Source organism: Alexandromys fortis, unplaced genomic scaffold, assembly GCF_014885135.2.
Source record: "Alexandromys fortis isolate MF-2015 unplaced genomic scaffold, M_Fortis_MF-2015_v1.1 scaffold_1, whole genome shotgun sequence".
NCBI lineage: Eukaryota > Metazoa > Chordata > Mammalia > Rodentia > Cricetidae > Alexandromys > Alexandromys fortis.
The window spans coordinates 23,395,305-23,408,870 of record NW_026067927.1 but is presented as its reverse complement, the minus strand read 5'-3'; the positions used below and the strand labels follow the sequence as shown (position 1 = coordinate 23,408,870).

Here is a 13,566-nt window from a genome sequence, read left to right as displayed (position 1 = left end):
ATGGCATCAGGCTGGATGAATGCCCCCACACATGGCATCACACAACAAAGGCAGAGAAAACCCACACAGGGATCCCCGCCCGCCCCTCCCCTGCCCTCCCTACCCGCTGTTCTTCTTCTTGTTGCCACCAAGGCTGCTTTTGATCAAGGTCTAAGGTTCCGATATGAAGCTCTAAGAATTAGGCGGGGGCTGGGCGTGCTGAGGATTCCCCCACCCCTCCCCCCCTCCGCCCCCCAAGACTCCCCCATCTAACCCACAGCCAGTTGCTGGGGCCATCCCAGGACCCACTGCTCTACAGCTATTAGTCAAGAGTCGTTTTTTTTTTTGTTTTGTTTTGTTTTGTTTTGTTTTTGTGCAACACCATCCCGTGCACACAGGGGCTTCACCAGGCTTCGGTGTAGCGGACATCCACCTCCTTCAGATTAGGAAGTTTGGCCTGTGGGTGATAAGAAGGTACCTCGTCAAATACCAGCCATTTCCCTCAGGAACCATAGGGTAGACAGCCTGATCCTCGGGGGGGGGGGGGCTGGAGGGCTGGAGTGTGTGTGTGTCTCTTACCACCTACACCCTCTCCATTGTGAGGTTGTGGGCTCTCAAGGCTCTAGAAGGGGCTGGTGACCTTAAACACAGCACAGGACATGTGGCCTCAGAGACATTAGGCAGTAGCTGTGGAAACCACAGCCCCTTGGAATCACAGTTGCTGGGAGACTTGACTGCACATCTGGAGTCCTGAGGGTTGTTGTCTTGTGACTGTAGCCACACTGAGTCCTGCCCTTGGCTCCCAAGTGGCATTAAGGATTAACCCTGACATTCAAGGAAAGCCCTGTAATAGACTATGCCTAGGTCCCTTCCCATTGTTAAATGAGATTGGGCAGAGTGGATAAGGTCCCAAGGCAGCAACAGAAGCTGGCCTGGACTCTTCGTCTTGGGTTCCTCTGTTCCTAAACAAAAATATGGTCCCACCTGACACTTTTATTACATTTATTTATTTGAGACAGGGCTTCATGCAGTCCAGGCTGGCCTCAAACAGCTACGAAGCGAATGACCTCCTACTTCTAATTCTTCTGCCTTCAGCTCCGAGTGATGCAATTACAAGCATGGACTACCTCATCCGTTCTATATGGACCTGGGCATGGGGCACACAGTGCTCACCAGACAAGCGTTCTAGCCACTGAGCCCCTCCGCAGTCCAATCCACTTGCAAGATTCTTCTCAGTCCCTGCTGGGAGACTAGTCTCTCAACAGCTGCCTTTTCCTTCACTTACAGAGGCATTTGTCTCATAAATGGTCCCTCCTGCCTTTACTTCCTGCCTTCCCAATATCCCTTACGCCCACCAGCCCTATTCAATAACATACACACACGCTTTCATGCACGCCAGGACACACAGAGACAAAGGTGGCCTGCTCATTGCCTTGTCCTATGCCCAACAACCTTCAATGGTTTTGCCTGCCTAGACAGAAGCTGCAAGCTGGGGCCTGTGGTCACCAGTACAAAGCTGGGAAACATCTTCAAGTCACGCTTGCCAGTCTAGGAGGCTGTTCAGAAAATACAGATGTCTAGGTTCTTTTGGAAAACAAAACAAAACAAAAACACCAAAAAACAAAACAGAAGGGCTGGGCCAGACTGCCTACTGAACCATGTGGGTTTGCCTGTCATTTAGCATGAACATCTTTCTTCAAAAGTCAGGCAGTTCCCAGATGCCCCAGCAGAGGAAAGAGGGAGGTTGGTGAAAAACTGGTATCACTGAGTTGGAACCATGACACTCTAGAGTGTAAAAAAATAGTTAAGGGGCTGGGCAGAGGGCTCAGCAGGTAAAGGTGCTTGTTGGACAAACCTAGAGACCCTGAATTTGATCCCTGGAGCTCATGTAAAGGTGGAAGGAGAGAACTGACTGCACATAGCTGTTCTCTGACCGCTATGGGCAGCATACACATGCACACGCACACACACAAAGCAATATTTTATGGGAGATAGTAGGGGCTAGAGTGATGACTCAGTGACTGCTCCTCCAGAGACCAGAGTTAGGTTCTTAGCATCCATGTCAGGTCATTCGCAACCACCGCCATGTCAGGTCATTCGCAACCACCGGCAACTCCAGCTCCAGGGGATTTGATGCCTTCTGAATGCACCCACACACGTGACACACACACACACTCTCTCCCTTTCTCCCCCTCCCTCTCAAAATGAAAAGACAAGTAAGTGATTTGTCCTCCTAAGCACTGGCTCCCACTCCCCTCTTCCACTTGATTTCACTGTCGCTGTGGCTCTGGGGAACTGGAGCACAGGATGCTGCGAGAGCCATGCTTCTCATGCCGCTACATGCACAGGTGCCCCTCAGTGTGTGTGCACGTGTGTAAATGCACAGATGGAACTAGCAGGTGCAAGTCCTGGTGGCCACACTTCTTTCAAGTCTGACCCAGTGCTGAGAACACTGGCCGGCAGAGGCACCTTGAGTTGTGTCTGGCGCCACAGTTTCACCCTTACCCCTCCCACTGACCACCCTCCCCCTGTGACTCCTAAGTTCTGTGCCTCCTGGGAATCGTGACCTCTCTGATCACACATCATGGCAGCCGTTGTCTGGCCTTAGTTCCCTGCCTGGGCATGGAGAGTGTTACTACATCCATTCCTGCATCAAAGAGCAAGCCCAGCTATGGCTGGGAAGGTCAAAGAGAGTGATTAAGAGTGGTTAGAGGGCCGCCAGGAGACCCTGGCGAAGGAGGGTCCCGACCAGGGGTTCCAGAGGACTCTCTGGCAGTGGCTTCCAGGACGTGAGGGTGCCTCTGAGACCCAAAGCTGGATGTGCCGAAGGCCCTGCCTCCACCTCCCTAAGAAGCACGTGTTCCAGTAGATGAAATGTCCCAGCTGCAACACACAGGGCCTCCTCCTCTCCCTACTCGGTTGCCAGGCCCAGCCCTGGCGGCCTGCAACAGCCTAGAGAACACATGACCTGTGTCTGCCCTGGCTGCTGTTCCCACAGGTCATCTCCCAAACAACAGCTAGGTTTTTAAAAGTAGGACTTGGCACCTCACTGAGAACCCCAGGGGTATTCTGGGGAGGGGGGGGAGATCCAGTCTTTTTGTGACCCAATGAGGATTTCTATGGCCCTCCTCGTCTGTCACACTCCAGTTGTGCTCGCTATGGCCAGGGCCTCCCCGACACCCTGGACACTCCAGGCTTCTTATCCTTCAGATTCAACATCTGTGGCCTCTTCTTGGAAGGGATGCTCCTTGGTTTCCCCATGCCATACAGAGCCCTAGTTGGCTTCCTTTGTCACCCTGCCCTTACCCCTACCCATCTTTATCTGCTTCTGGCGCACCAGCCCTTGTGCTGGAGACGCTTCTCTAAGGGTGGCCAGAAGTCGGGGAGAGAGCAGCCAGAAAGGGAGGGGATGGTCAGGGAGGGAAGGAGGGACCCAGCAGGGAGGACTTACCTTCAGATCCTCGTAGGTGTCAGCCGAGAGCTTGGTGCTGTTCATATTTAAACTGCAAAGACTCTTCATGGCTGGGTAAAGAGAGACAGGCAATGAGGCCACATGAAAAAGCTACGGCAGGATGGGGACACTCAAGCTGCAGGCTGTTCTCAGTGTGGATGGGTAAGGAGCGGCTATGGTTGTGGGTTCAGCCGTCATGACCACCAGGGCTGTCTATTTTAAGCTCTGGGGGTCAGAGCTGGGCCTTTTCTTGGTCCCCGACCTCTGACCTTCTCTCCCCTTCAGCGCTAGACTTGCCCTGGGGATCCTGAATGCTTCCTGCCTGGCATTGCTGACCCACGTCTCTCACTGTTGGTCTCAAGAGCCAACATCAAGTTGGGGTTCATGTTGGACCATGCAGGTGCTTGCTGGAGACACATCCAAAGGCTTATACTGAGATGCTGGGGTGGGGTGGGGGCGTGACGATAGACCAATGGCGGTTCTGCACTGTTAATTAGACCTAGAACCCCCCTCGCGCGTGCGCAAACACACACACTCATGTGTTTCCTGTAGGAATATCCTGCAGGGAACGGCTCAAATGTCACTCATGTTCCCCGTATCAGAGCTCCCACCATCCAGAACTGTAGGACTGTCACAGCCACTTCTGTGATCTACAGTTACACTCCCTCTGCCACCTGCCAGAGGCCAGCTTGGCCATTCTACCACCGAGTCACGAGGCCTCTTGTCTAAGGAAGCAAGTTAGAAAACGGCACATGTGGATTCCCAGGCTCACTGCCCCCTTGAGCAGAGCTGTGTGGAACCAGTAGCCTAGACCCTGTCCCAGGCCTCTCAAGTTGATCAGGCCCAGGAATGCCTGGGGTCCCAGGGGCACAGGGGTGCATTTCTGAGCAGCTAGCAAGGCTGGAGCTGCTGGCTGGGACACCAGTGACAATGGTGGGTTTTGGTGGCTGGACGGAAGGCACAGGCTAATCTCCCGAAGTCCCTGTTTCCTCTAGATGACTAGTTCCCCGAGGGCAGGGACAGCCCTCTGCTTGTTCCCAGCACCTTGCCTGTGCCAACATGCAACGGGTCTGCTACAAACTGGTTAATAATGAACCACCTGCTTCCTTCTCAGGGTGCGCAGCTTGGGGGTGGGGTGGGGGGATGGGTCAGCCCACCTGCTGCAGACCGGGTACTCACAGCTGAGGGCCAGCAGGCCGGCGTCGGTGACTGGGGTCTCACACAGGTTCAGCACCTGGAGCATAGTGAGGTGTTCCGACAGGAGCCGCAGGCCGGCGTCTCCAAACTGTGGGGCACACGGTTCTTAGCCTCTGCAGGCCCGGGGGAGGGGACCCTAAGGCTGGGCAGGAGTGGGAGGGGGTGGGATCTATCTGAGGCCACGCCCTCTTTTCAGCACACAGCCCTCCGTCCTGAGTTCAGATCTAGTTTCTCACCAGGACGTAGGCCAGGCAAGGGCCTCTATCAGAGTCGGAACTTAGGCTCTGAAACCTGAAAGCAGCGCTCAGGTGGCCCTTCCAAGAGATGGAGGAGCCTGTGTATCCCATAGGGCTAGCTAGGCCAGTGGTACCATGCTGGGATCCAGCAGGCACCAAGAGAATACTCATGTATCCCTCCTCCCTGTCAGACTGGAGAGGCCTAAGGTGAACTCTCAGCCCTGTATCTTCCAACTCAGGAGCCTGTGCAATGTTCCCAATGGGCTGCCAAGTGGCATGGGAACTCCAACTTCCTCCTGTCTGGGGCAATGGGTTAGGGTTACGCATGCAGAGTAAGTGGCTAGGCCCATGAGCTCTGGCCATGGGAGGTGAGGGGGAGGACAGGGCACGGGGTGTGGGCGGGGTGGCACCTGCGTGGACCACAGATTGAGCTGCTTGAGGGAAGGCAGTTTGATGAGGTGCTCGGCGCAGGCACTGGTGACGTTGGTGAAGGCCAAGCTGAGGTTCTCCAGGTTTCCAAAGGAGCCAGAGCTCAGCAGGCGGGCCAGGTCCGCATCCTGCAGTGGGTGGGCATGATGCTCAGGGCAGGCTGGGGCATTTACCAGGGAGGCCTCACGCCCACTCCCCCCAGCCTCGTCTGCAGCCAACACGGGTTCTCTGACCACACCGAGGTCTTTGTGTCCCCAGGAGCCGAAAGGTGGTGGCTCAGCCTTGTGGTGTGACTCATAGCTTGAGTCACGGCTGGGCTGCAACCAAGGCCAGCACCCTCCCAAGCAGAGCGTGCACGTTCACATGCATGGTGTGCCTGCGTGTGTGTGTGTGTGAGAGTGTGTGTGTGTGTGCATGTGTGTGTGTGTGCGCGCGTGCAAATGCAGAGGCATGCACACCCCGTGGCCAGCAGCTCCTGTGGAGTTTCCATGTGAAGAGCTGGTTGCTGCCCTCAGCCCCAAGTCAGCAGAGAGCCACCCGTGCCGCAGACCCTGGACTGAGGGTCTTTATTTTGACCTTTAGCTGTGCCCTGAGTTACAGCTAACTTCACAGCCTCCTCTGCAGCTAATTATGGCCAGGTGCTGAATATGGCCAATGAGATGCACATGGAACTTCTAAGAAGCATCTCTAAGGGAAGGGCGGGCTGTTCCCTGTCACTTCCTCCTTCCTTGCTGGCTGGGAAGGAGCCACAGTGGCTGGAGCCTGGGCAGGCTTTCTGGTCCATGAGCAGGAAGCCATGCCTTGAGGAGAGTGAGGTAGCAGGAAATTAGATCCCCAAAAGACCCCGGAAAATGGGAAAACAGTGTGCAGATCTCATAGGGTAGTAAAAGTCAAGCAGACTAACAGTCCAGTGCTTAGTAGCTATTGTTACCATGGTTACTAGCAACCCCTCGGTAATACTGCCGATGTCACCAGCAATCTTTTGTCTTTTTTTGAGGGGCCGAAGACTGAACCCGGAGCCTCCACGCATGCTAAACTAGGGCTCCACCCATGAGCTGCAACCCCAGCCTCAATATCAAAGACAAGCTTTGGCAGAGTATCTTCATTCTGCTTGGTTTCCATCTCTTCCTCTTCGGCCCAGTTACCTCCTGGAGGAGCTGGCCCGTCTCCCGGTCCCATGGTCATCCCTTCTCTCCCCTCCTGGTCATCTCTCACCCCGGCATCTGGACAGTTCACTTCCCTGCTCCACCCATCTTGCCCCGCCCCACCCCACCCCACCCCCACAGAGACAAAAACGGACTTACCGTGGACTTGGAGGGCAGTGTTAGCCTGGTGGGCCCGCCTTTCCTTTGCTGCAATAGAAATGGGACCAGGTGAGTCGTATGACCCCTCTGCCACCAGCCCCTTGGGCAGCAGAAGACACCGTGACGGTCACAGCTTATGGTATAGGTGACACCAAGAAACACTGGCAGAGGTGGAAGTGCGGGTGCTCTGACTGGAAGGGACATCACCCATCCAATTCTTGTTGGGGGAAGTGGCACCCACTTCAGTCTCAAATGACAGACAAGTTTTCCACCAGATGTCTGATGGTGGAGACCTGGGCTGTGCACACTTTTTACAAAGAGCCACACAGTGGGGAGGGGAGGGTGGCTCCAGGGGAACGGACAGCCCTCACGGGCCTGTGTGCACCCATGCAGAGACAGCCTCTCAGCTAGGACGGGGTATGACAAGACCGGGGCCTCTGCAACGAAGCGGAAGTGGGTTGTGTGACTTCGGCCCATGGGCTTTACCTCTTCTGCGCCCATCTAGAACCCTGTGCGAAGGGCAGGGAACAAACCCAAACGCTCTGGGTGTGGAGAAGCAGTCCACAGGGGCCACCTCGTGTTCTGGGAACAGCGGGCAGCGGCAAGGACTTACCAGCTCCTTCAGCTCCCGCTGCCGGTCGCACAGCTGCTCGTACATGCGCTTGCCCACATCTGTGCTCTCCAGCGTGGAGATGATCTGCAACTGGGTGTCGTTGTTGTCGATGATGTTGTATTCCAGCATCAGGCACAGGATCTGCAGGAGTCAGGAGGCTGTGTCAGGGAGTGGCCTGCCACAGGACCTTGGCGTACGCTACTCCCCACGTTCAGAGTACTCTGCCTTTGCCCCCGGGTTAACATTTCAACCATACCTCCAGGGAAATGTAGGCTTTCCCCCATGGGCCAGTAAATTCTTTTCTGTTGGCACCCCCTTGACTGATGGGTGGCTTGGTGACTACTTTCTAGAGGGTAAAATGTGGCAAGGAGGTGCTCCCCAATTCTGACAGCTCTTATAAACTGTTGTCCACGGGACAGACGTTCTGTTAGTGTCTGGCTTTGGAGGACCTCGTGGAGTAGTGGGGAAGAGGAGATCGAGGAGGAACAGTTGGGCCCTGGGCTTGTCCTCTTTGAAACTGAACAGTGATCCTAAAGCCACACAAAGCAGACAAGCTGGGGCTGCCAACTTCTGAGGGACTGAGAAAAAAAGTCTTGCAAAGGATGCCACGGGCTTTAACCCCTATGGCAACCTCTGGAAACTCTAAAGGAGAACAACTCAGGCAAGCCTAGCTACCCCTTTGTCTGTTAACGGTTCTGTGCTTCAAGAGGAGACAGTTGCTATGTAGTAACAGGTAATCAGAGCAGAAACCTGGAGATCGCTGTGATCGACACAGTGAATGAACCAGCAGCGGCCTGAGAAGGGCAGCCACACGCTCAAGAGGCTGCAACCACACCTGCCTTGCCCACCCTGCCTGCTCTTTACACAGACACCGTGTGAGGACACCCACGCCAGGACCTCACCTCTGCCATGGTCTGGTTCCCTCTCAGTGCCAGGAGCATGCAGGGGCCCAGCTTGTTTTCCGCCAGCGAGAGCAGAAACTTTTTGGTCTTGTAACAGGAGCCCATGAGGATGTGCACCTGGGAGGCAAGAAGACCGAGGTGAAGCAACCGGGGTACCACCGCAGTGCCGTCCGTGACCCTCAGTGCCAGCCTCTGTGGGTAGGGACAGGTGGGGAACTTCCCTGCTTGTGCCAACAGTCTGGTCTCCCATGACTGTCACGCCATCCCTATGGATGGAAACCTTCTCCCAAGGAGAATAGTGACTGAGGACACGTTTAACACTGGACACATATGCGACCACACTGGAACGGGGTGCAGGCAGCAGGTGCAGTCACCCAGACAGATGAGACAGTGGTCACTGGAGCTGTCCAGGGGTGCAGAGCTAGCATGAAAGGGCAGAGGTGAAGCTGTAGGCCACGTGTTCCAGAGGCGGGCGGTGCTGGTGGTAGCAGAGCCGCGAACCCGCATGTTGGAATGTTTCTGCATAGGATGGTAACACTCACATTCTATCTATTTTACTACAGGAAAAAAAAAAAGGATCCCCCCCCCAGCTCCTGCTGGGGGCTGCTGTATTGGGTCCTGTGAATTCTTAGCATTGAGGGTACCAGGTAGAAATTTCTAGGCAGTTCTTGCTAGGTGGGAGAACAACAGGCCGGACTCAGGTGGCAGCTAGGCTGTCCTATGCCCTGCCTTCTCTGCGCGACTAAAACATGCTTTGAGAGATCACCCACCCAGCAAAGCCTGCTCTCTCCTGAGATACACTGGAGGGGGTGTTGCTTGTATTTAGTTAGAGGTGAGGTCACAAGAGGTCAGGGGCTCCCCGAGCTGTCCACAGAGAGACCAAACATCCTGCAACTTCATACATTAGCAAGGGCCTTCTGGAAACGACAGCCTAACCCAGGGACCACTTCTCACCATGTCTCCATGGAAACATTTCTATCCCCATGGCTGCCTGCTTCCTTCCCTGTCTATATATTCTTCGGGCCCATCATTAACAGCTCTGGCGTACACATGAAATCACTTGTGCGGGAGCTGACTCCCCGTGTCCTCTCTCACACTGAGTCTCTGCAGGAAGGGGTGGGGGAGACACCGAGCACTGCCAACGGTAAAGCTGTGATATCAGGGGAAGCCAGACGTGACAAGTAGGCAATTGGGCATGTTTATAGGTACATGGGACACGCTTAGAAAGCAGGTAGGTCCAGGGCAGCAGGGAGGGGTTTGGAGCAGATTCGTAAGAAAAAAGACCTAAATTAGACCCCCTCCTCTCCCCCCCCTTTTTTTTTTTTGAGATGGAGGTTTCTCTGTAGCTTTGGAGCCTGTCCTGGAACTAGCTCTGTAGACCAGGCTGGTCTCAAACTCACAGAGATCTGCCTGCCCCTGCCTCCCGAGTGCTGGGATTAAAGGCGTGCGCCACCACCGCCCAGCTTAAAAATAGACCCCTTGAAGTGGTGTCTCAGAGGATATGATTATTTATCATCATTGCAGATCTTGTCCAAATTCACTTTGGTGACTGTTTACTCTGCAAATCAGTCTCTATCAGTCTCTAGTAAAGACAGGAATAGCCTGAGCCAGGCTCGGGGGTCTCGGAGTCCTGGTGGCTCAGTGAGTATCTCACGCCCACCACAACACATAATTGCTCTGATGCTCCGGGACGTCTCTTTGTCTTGTTTTTACATAGGAGGAAGCTGGAGCCCAGACAGGCGAGTCAGCACACAAGGTCAGCTGGTGGAAGACTCGGCAGTGACCTAAGGCCCAGGTCTAGCTGACACCTGCATTTTCTGCACGTCACATGACCTCAGAAGGCTATGGGATGTGTGAATGGAGTTGGGTGTGTCAATAGTGACTGAGGTCACTGGCCACTTGGGCAGAACTTCTGTCCTGGGAAAAGAGCAGCCTGAGTCCCTTTGCTACAGAAGAAGCCACTACCTCTAGACAGTAGCTTGGCCTACAAAAGGGCGTGCCAACAAGTCCTGTCAAGAGAGCAACCGGACCTCTCTGGGCCTCTGTTGCAGCCCAAGGGTGATTCTGTGACATTGGTTCTCAACTGTGGGTTGTGACCCCTTTGGGGGATGCTGAAGACCTTTTCATGGGCGGGAGGGGCACATATCAGATATTTACATTAAGATTTGCAAAATCACAGTTATGAAGTAGGAACAAAATAACTATGATTGGGGGTCACCAGAACATGAGGAACTATATTAAAGGGTCCACAGCATTAGGAAGGTTGAGAACCACTATGCTATGGTAAGAAAGTTCCAGAAGCCACTGTGGATGAAGTGGCTGACTCAGTGACCTCAATCCCTTCACCTAGGGTGGTGATGAGCACCCTGAGTCTGGCTCCCAAGTCCCCCATTGTGAGGACTGGCTGAGCAGGTGGCACTGCAGTCAGTACCTCGTGACAAGCTGCATCTGTCCCTTGCACAGAAAATCACCATGACAACCAAGAGTGATCTTGGACCCTCAGCTGCCTGGATTGTAAAATGGAGGGACAATGAAGGTCCTCACTTCCCAGAGCAGGTGACAGGCTGGGTGCATCAGGCTCTTGGCTCAAGTAAGCAGGAATGCGTGACACTCCCCCTTCGGCCCCCTCCCTCTTCATGGCTGGCATTGTGCTGGCCAGAAGACTTGCAGGCAAGCCACACAGTGGGCTGGCTGCTGTGTAACTCAGGATGGAAGAAGCCCAACGCCCGCCAGCAGCTTCCTGCGGGGACCCCATGTACCATGCTGGCAAACAGCTCCCCATCATCGTCGCAGGCCACCCCTCCGGGGCTGTAGAGCTGGAACCAGCCATCCTTGCCGGCCCGCACACTCAGCAGGCACGAGTGGACCTGTGGGCAGAGGACAGACGCGGTGTCAGATCGAAACAGGTACAAAGGAAACGTGAATGGTGTCGACAAGCCAGGCTGTCAGGAAGGACACGAACTTCCTTTAGCCCCACAACCACTGGCCTCCTACTAAGCTCCACAGACCTTCGGGGAAGTCCAGCCATGTGTCCTCAGCTTCTTAGAACAGCCACGAGGCCGACTTAGCTGAGGAAAGCTCTGAGGGAGACAGGGCTGTGGCCTCCCAGGGCAGAGCGGCCCCGAACAGGCCGGGCCCTGTCTCCATATTTTTTTCTGTGTTTCCCTCTGGGTGGGCCACTTCCTCTCTCTTCTGCTTTGGTCTCTGCCATCTCTGTGCCCAGGGCTCTCTCTTGCTCTCTGCCCCTCCCTGTCTGGGGTTTATCAACTAACCTTAGGCTTGGGGTGTTTGCCTTCTTCTGCCCTACTTCCCACCTTTCTTCCGTGGGCAGTCTTCCCTCTCTCTAGGCCTGTCCTAAGAATTTCAAGCTCTCTCCAGCCCTGAGATTCTCTTCTGTGAGGTCCTCACCCCCTTATCTGTCTGTCTGTCTTTCTCTACTGAAGGGTCTACTGTCTAGACTGGGGACAATATGAGAGGCCAAAGAACAGCCCTCCTGTCCCTTCCCAGAGCTGTGAGTAGGTACAAGTGTATGGACACACGTGTGTCCATGTTTGGGAAGGACGTCACACCTATACCCACAGTGCACATGCGCACACACACACACACACATACACACACACACACACACACACCTGCTCATTATGCCCTCCCTCCAACTCCTCAGAACAGATTTTAAGTCGGGACTGATCGTCAACTCGAGGGTGAGGCCCAAGGCTATCGAGTCATTTGTGCGCAGATAGGTCTGTCACCGTCCCAAAAACAGACAGTGAGTCTCCATGGAGATACTGCTTGCTACCGTCTGAATAGCCAAAGTGACTGTCTAAGGCCACACCTGGATGATTACACACAAGACCAGGCCCTACTCTAGAAAAAAAAGGAAGAAAAAAAAAAAAGGCTTACTTCCTGTCTTGGATCCTCTGCAAACCTCTGAATCACATACTTCAGTTCCCTGGAAGGAAAAGGATGGGTCATTTGCAGGCCTGAGTGGACGTGTGGACGTGAGGTTGGGGGAGGGTGGAAGAGAGTCAAGGCACATGGGACATTTCCTAGCAGGGACTGGATATGAGTCACAGGAGACTGTGCGGGAGGCCCCCCTGCAGCCTCCCAAAGTGCACGTGACCCCAAGAATGGGCAGAGGGAGGCTGGTGGTGGCAGGGGTGTGACAGTGACCCAGAGCAGGGGGCACTTGAAGCAGGAGAAGGCGGGGTGGCTGCCCTGGCATACTCACTTGGTGAACTTCTCATGCGCGAGAGCTCTGTACCAAAACCAAAGAGACAAGACAGTTAGGCTTCTGATGCACAATGCTCAACACACCCTCCAGGGACATCGAGACTGTAGCTCTGATTAGAAGAACGTAGAGGACATTGACAAAGAAATGTGGCTATCTTGTCCCTCCCTTTGACAAGGTGAGGATCACAGTTACGTGAATAGGCTGAGCCCCCAGTGTCCCCACAGCCAACAGACACCAGGTCCACACCAGTCAACTGCACAGGCGCTAACCGGGTGTGGGGGTGCACGAACATGAAGGCACATGCGGGCTCCAGGGACCCAGGTGTGTTTGTTAATTGTTCCACAATTAAGGCAAGGCTGCACTAATTACCAGCACACATTGCCAGGCAATCAGGGACCATTCTTCCAAGTGAATTGCATCATGGGCCACTGTCAAGCGAGTCCTAGGGCCTGTGGGGACAGCTGCTGCAGCCAATGATGCCACAGAGAGAAGAGGCCTCTAAGGAGTCAGATTTCTCCGGTCTCCATTCTTGGGGGCCCTGAGGGAGCTAGCGGGGCCAGCAAATGGGGCAATTACTGGGTGTAATGTCCCCCTCCGAGGAGCTGCATTCACAAACACAGGCTCGCTAATGGGCTCTGCAGAGAGCCCCAAGTGCCTCCCAAGGCCCAGCAGCTTCTAATCCTGTCAAAACAGGCCCGCAGGCATGTGAAGCCGGTGGCTCAGCTGAAGCTCTGGGCAGGCTGTGACCCACCACCACCCAACTGTTTCCCATGATGCACTTCCTGTTAGGAGGAGGGTGGTGAAAGAGAGACAGAGGGTGCATCCATTTCTGGCCATATTCAGAGTGTGCTGTGAGCTAACGGTGGGCATTAAGGCGCACTAAGTGTCGCTAGCCTTCCCCTGCACAGTCGGGAAATGGCTCTTATGTATGCATTTTCTTTTCTTTGTTGGTGCTAGAGATTGACCCCCGAGCACTGCACGTGCTAGGTGCTCTCCAGCCTCCCTCCCTTCTTTGGCCGACAGGGTTTTGCTGGGTAGCTCACACTAGCCTGGAACTGTAACTATAACAATGGTTATCAACCTATGGGTCTCAACCCCATTGGGAGTGAATGACAGATATCGAATAGCAGATATCCTGCATATCAGATATTTATATTACAATCTATAACAGTAGCAAAACTACAGCTAATACAAGATTTAATTTTATGGTTGGGAGTCACCGCA

General features: G+C 54.3%; 1 protein-coding gene across 1 annotated transcript in view; it reads right to left on the bottom strand.

Annotated features, from left to right (window-relative positions):
• Positions 1 to 301: 301 nt before the first annotated feature.
• Cmip (c-Maf inducing protein) overlaps positions 302 to 13,566 on the bottom strand; it is a 191,282-nt gene continuing 178,017 nt past the window's right edge. The window contains exons 12-21 of the mRNA XM_050143904.1: positions 12,340 to 12,366; positions 12,012 to 12,060; positions 10,871 to 10,978; positions 8,112 to 8,228; positions 7,210 to 7,350; positions 6,597 to 6,644; positions 5,274 to 5,420; positions 4,610 to 4,715; positions 3,431 to 3,501; positions 302 to 436 (exon numbers count right to left, since the gene is read on the bottom strand). Coding sequence (XP_049999861.1) covers positions 383 to 436; positions 3,431 to 3,501; positions 4,610 to 4,715; positions 5,274 to 5,420; positions 6,597 to 6,644; positions 7,210 to 7,350; positions 8,112 to 8,228; positions 10,871 to 10,978; positions 12,012 to 12,060; positions 12,340 to 12,366 — 868 coding nt within the window. The 3' untranslated portion in view covers positions 302 to 382. The remainder of the gene's footprint in view (positions 437 to 3,430; positions 3,502 to 4,609; positions 4,716 to 5,273; positions 5,421 to 6,596; positions 6,645 to 7,209; positions 7,351 to 8,111; positions 8,229 to 10,870; positions 10,979 to 12,011; positions 12,061 to 12,339; positions 12,367 to 13,566) is intronic.